A 4980-nucleotide genomic window follows, 5' to 3' on the forward strand; every position below is an offset into this window, starting at 1 on the left:
GTGACCTCTGAAAGTTAAAGCATTTCAATATTTCACGATTCCCCTCAGGACTGCTGGGTTTTCAAGCCAAGGCCGCGAGAAGACGCCTGAACAATGTTTGCACAGCCATGTCTCTTTCAGGTCCCATAGCGCACACCAGGAAGAGGGGCAGACAATGTTTGGCGACTGTCTGGGCGGAGGCTATGTTAAGGCCGTGAGCTGGACAAAGCTGAGCTACTAAGTCAATGTTTTCAATGACGGTATTTAACAGTCAACAGTATAGAGCCGACGATTAGACCACAATGCGACCCTGGAGAGCAAGTGAAAGAAGCACAGCCAGAATATCTGACCCCAACAGACCGCATAACGTGAGATCTGGGGTGCTCTGGAGGTGAATATTTGAGTGGGTTGGTGATTAACAGGCTTTTGGAATATGCGGTTGCTCAATCAAGATCAGTCACGGCTGGACTCAGAGGTACACAGGGAGTCTTGTTTTCTATAAAGAGAGAAAAAATGGCTTTTCGGTGTTAAAGTTGAACTCTGATCGTTTGCAACATCATGTTCGTTGGACTAAAAGAACTGCAGTTGATAATAACCGAAAAAAAAGAGTAAAGTCAAGTGAATTCCAGAAGATTTGTAATCAGACACTGTACTGGTGTGTTAGAGTAAAAACGCCTATGCCGTTAGTTATATTTTGAGCCACATAATGCAGGCACAAAATGACACATTTAAAGGAATAGTTCATCTAAAATGTATCATTTTATTTCAGTAGAGCACAAAAGGTGATATTTTGTCCTTAAACAAAAGAGAGATGCATGAATATAGAAATTCAGGATGATATTTTTGACTAAAACTAAAACTGTTAAAAATAATTTTTATTAATTAAAAAAAGCTCAAATAAAATATTTGGTGAATTCAGGTAAACTTTTTTGCCATTGGGAGAACTGGGAGAAAATGGTCCAACTGTCCTGAATTAACCCCAACATTTTAGAAGGAAAACTTAAATGAAAGCTGGAAATGTTGCCTTGGCAGCTAACTGAAATAAAAATTAATTAAACCTGAAGTACTGAAATTACTAAAAATGGAAATAAATAATTTATTAAGACTAATAAATAAATAAATACATTTTGAATTAAACAAATTACAAATGAACTACTTTCATTTACTAAAACTTAAATAAAAAAACAGACAATAAAAAAATGGAAAATATACAATATATAATAAATATAAATGTATATATATATATAAATAATAGTATACAAATAACACTAAATTATATAAACACCAATACTTATACTCTATAATGGCCAATATTACAAATGTATACTACTTAATATATTGGCAGTTACAATAAAACATTTTACAAACAATGGCTGATTCCAGTAACTTAAACATTAAAAGTTCAAGGGTCATGGATTCAATTCCAAGTGTAAGTCTCTTTGGATAAAAACATCTGCTAAATGCATAAATGCAAATGTACATATAAACCGAAAAAATGTCAGCACAGTATGTTGTGCATCCCTATTCATTAATAATCATTTTGTACTCTATTTAGTTTGGGAGTGACATGTTGAGTAAGCAAACTATGACAGAATTTACGTTTTCAATTAACTATTTTTTTAACTTGCCATTTAAATGATTTTAAAGAAGCTGATGACATAAAAGCCCACAAATTGTAACCTAAGAAAAAGAAAGGAAGATAAACTGCAACACTGTATGGCACCTCAACCCCTTCATCTACATCTGGTTGTCTTTACCTGTCGCTGTTCTGAAGCGGAGCTCCATCTTTGCTCCAGGAGAGGTTTGGAGGTGGCAATCCCTGAGTGGGACACATCAGCGTGAGGCTGTGGGTAGCATTGGTTAGGTAAGTGGTCCTGCCCACATGGATCCGGAGATCCCTCTGGAAGCTCATGGCAGATCCGTGATGCTTTTGTCGAACGATAACCGCTCGACTGCCTTTTTTCGGCGTCTTTCCCTCAGAATGTTCAGAAGTGTTTGGCGTCTTATCTAAATGATTGCCCATCGTAGTGCTTTCCTCAGTTTGTGCCCCTTGCCCCGCGGCAGCCAAATCCTCCATAAGTTTCCCAATCAGGTGCAACGCCATTTCATCCGTCACATCTCCGCTCTCGGCCAGCTGACTGATGTTCTTCACGAGCTCCTCGAACTGTGCAGGATCAAGGACAAAGGCTCCCGCGTGGCTCCTGGCGGCTGAAGCCAAAGCATAGTTTCCTAAAGCAAGAGTATCCCAGAGTTCCTTAGGCTGGCCATCGTCGTCTCGGTAGAACTCGTTTTTTTGCATCCAGCTTGGGGGAGATTTTGGAGCCTTCTTTCCAGGTGGAAACCCCTCATGGCACTTTGAACCAACGTAACCTCCTTCTTTATTGAGGTATGGATGAAAGCTCCTACTTCCCAAACTCTTTCCTTCAGGATGTTCCAGGAGCCTACTATTGTATCCGATCAGCTTCAGGATGAAGATGTCCGAATCTTGGTTGGCCCAGCAGCGGTACAGTCCGATATCTTCAGCCTCCAGGTTGTAGATCCTCAAAGCGCCAGATCTGGTGATGCTCAGACGTTTGGAGCTGGTCAGATCACTCCCATCCTTCTCCCAACGGACCTGAGCTTTAGGGAAATGCCGAACGGGACACTTGATAACGACGGAGGTCTTGGGAAGAAGGTAGGCTCGTCCTCCGATGGTAAAACTGAGGCGTTTTTCTTGTCTGGTCTGGATATAGATGCGTTTCAGGCCCATGACCTGAGGGCAACGTTTTTTGGAGTGCTTGTGCTCTGCGGAGAGAGATGGGAGAAGCTGAAACGGTTCAAACATCGGTTAGGGCTAATTACTTTAGTTTTGCGTGAGGTTATGAACGCTCTAGAAACCCCCAAATAATCTCAGCAGTTCAGACTCTTGATTTCGAGCCCAATGAAGTCAAATCACACTGGACAAAAGGGCTTTGGAAAGTTTAGGTGAAAGAGCAAAAACCATGAGGGCACAACGTTAATGCGTTCTCCGCTTGCAGACTGATCTGCTATGGGACCGTCCCTTCATACCGCAGGACCTTATCAAGATATACAAACTGATAAACCTAATTCAGCTCGAAACATTATCAAGGCATCTCAAGAAAGCATGAAAGCATCACAAAGCGGTTCTGGAAATTTCATATGTTCACATATATGACCACAGAGAGTTCATTGGTTCATGGGTATCATGACAATAATAATAACATGCTAAGTGATACCTACAGAACCCTGCTTTTTATTTGAGAAACTTGAGATGAAACCCAAGTAGGATTGTGCTGTTACTACAGCTCAAAACATCAGGGAGTCCCGAAATCCTTTTATGAAATTTTCCTTGTGCTGCTATCAGAATGTATGGAGACCATAGTGAGGGCAAGATCAAATAGAGGTCAGTTCTAAGTTAAATTACAACCATAATTTACACGAAATGTGCAAGAAATCGAACGCTTCACACTGAAAGATTCAGGCTTAAACTTACGTGGCAAGTAAAGGACGGCTAGAAAAAAAATGGAAAGGCAAGCATAGAGTATCTTACTGTTGCACGGGCTCATACGGCAGCTCCTGATCAGAGGAGGAAGAGGAAGGTCACTGCAGGCCGACCTGTCCAGAGTGACCAGCTGACCGGAGGCCGTCTGTCTCCTACAAACGGGTTCCCTCCGCTGAATGCCTTTTCCACATGTCACAGAACACTGCAAACACATATGGAGAAATACATACATTAAATGAACTCTATTAAAGAAAATAGTTGGAAAATGGAAAATATAAAGGCCCATTTACACCAATGGCCATAACTACAATGATAACTATATTTGTGTTCACACCAGTGCACAATAAGTTTCTGTTTATTATAAGCGTGTGCTGCAGTTTTATCATCTGCCACTTTAAATGCTTGAGCTCGTTAAAATTTGGTTGATTCTGATTGGCTGTTAATGTTTTTATCATTCATCAGCTGGAGAAAATCATTCTGAAAGTGACTGAACAAGCCTTAACATCTTCAAAATTTTTGAATAGGCCTACCTAAAACCTACTTTTGTGTTTCTTGTGAGAAAGAAACAGAAAGATCTGGTTGGAACAATATTAACTTTAGAAATAATTTACCTTTCTACCTAAATTTTTGAGTGACGAGGTACAATAAAAAAATATATATATGTTTTTGAAAGAAGTCTCATATGCTCACCAAAGTTGGAATTATTTGATTAAAAACAAGTTAATAAATAAATAAAAGCTAGTTATGAAATATTATTGCAATTTAAAATATATGTTGTAAAATTTAATTTATTCCTGCAAATTATTTCAATATTTATTCCAGCAGAATTTTCAGCGTCATTGCTCCAATCTTCAGTCTTTTAATGCATCCTTGTTCAACAGAAGTATTCATTTCATACATACACTGTAAAATCCAATAGTTTACCTTACTTAGATTTAGTTAGTTATCTTTACTTAGTTGTTATACTTACTAGGTTGTATTAAGTTACAGCTACTTTCAAGGCAAATAAAACAATTTACTTACTGTTTTGAGTGACACTTACTTAAAATATTCAAGTAGCCACAAAGGAACCAATGACATTAATAAACCAATGAGAGGCAGCAGTGCACTAATATGTTGCTAATGTGCAACATAACAACAGCAGAAGAAGAAAAGAAAACGAGTCTTAATAGACTTTTCACTCATTTCCTCCATGTCTGCAGTTATCTTTCACTAGTTGCATTCACTCGTTTCCCAAAGTCATCTTGAATGTTGAATTCTCAATACAACTGAAATATTTGAAAGAACATCACATAAGCTAACTTCATAAATTGATGTTGATTTTCCTAAAATGTGTTTTTTTAACTCCCCATTATAGTGATTAGCAGTCCCTTTGGTTGGGCACTTTGAACTTGGTTGACATTGCTATAATTTACTGCCTGTTAATACAGTAATGCATCAAGAACTCAGAGTTATAGGATTTCAAAGGAAGAAAAGTAATAAATAGATTGCTTTTAGAA

The 4980-nt window shown here is 38.5% G+C and overlaps 1 protein-coding gene across 1 annotated transcript in view; it reads right to left on the reverse strand.

Annotated features, from left to right (window-relative positions):
• Window positions 1–393: 393 nt before the first annotated feature.
• The window catches only part of LOC107575958 (ADAMTS-like protein 3), a gene marked incomplete at its 5' end in the record, with an annotated part of 19458 nt that continues 14871 nt past the window's right edge, over window positions 394–4980 (reverse strand). The window contains 3 exons of the mRNA XM_016262257.1: window positions 394–475; window positions 1737–2763; window positions 3530–3683. Coding sequence (XP_016117743.1) covers window positions 433–475; window positions 1737–2763; window positions 3530–3683 — 1224 coding nt within the window. The remainder of the gene's footprint in view (window positions 476–1736; window positions 2764–3529; window positions 3684–4980) is intronic.

This window comes from Sinocyclocheilus grahami, unplaced genomic scaffold, assembly GCF_001515645.1.
Source record: "Sinocyclocheilus grahami isolate Dianchi unplaced genomic scaffold, SAMN03320097.WGS_v1.1 scaffold3051.1, whole genome shotgun sequence".
NCBI classification, from domain to species: Eukaryota; Metazoa; Chordata; class Actinopteri; order Cypriniformes; family Cyprinidae; genus Sinocyclocheilus; species Sinocyclocheilus grahami.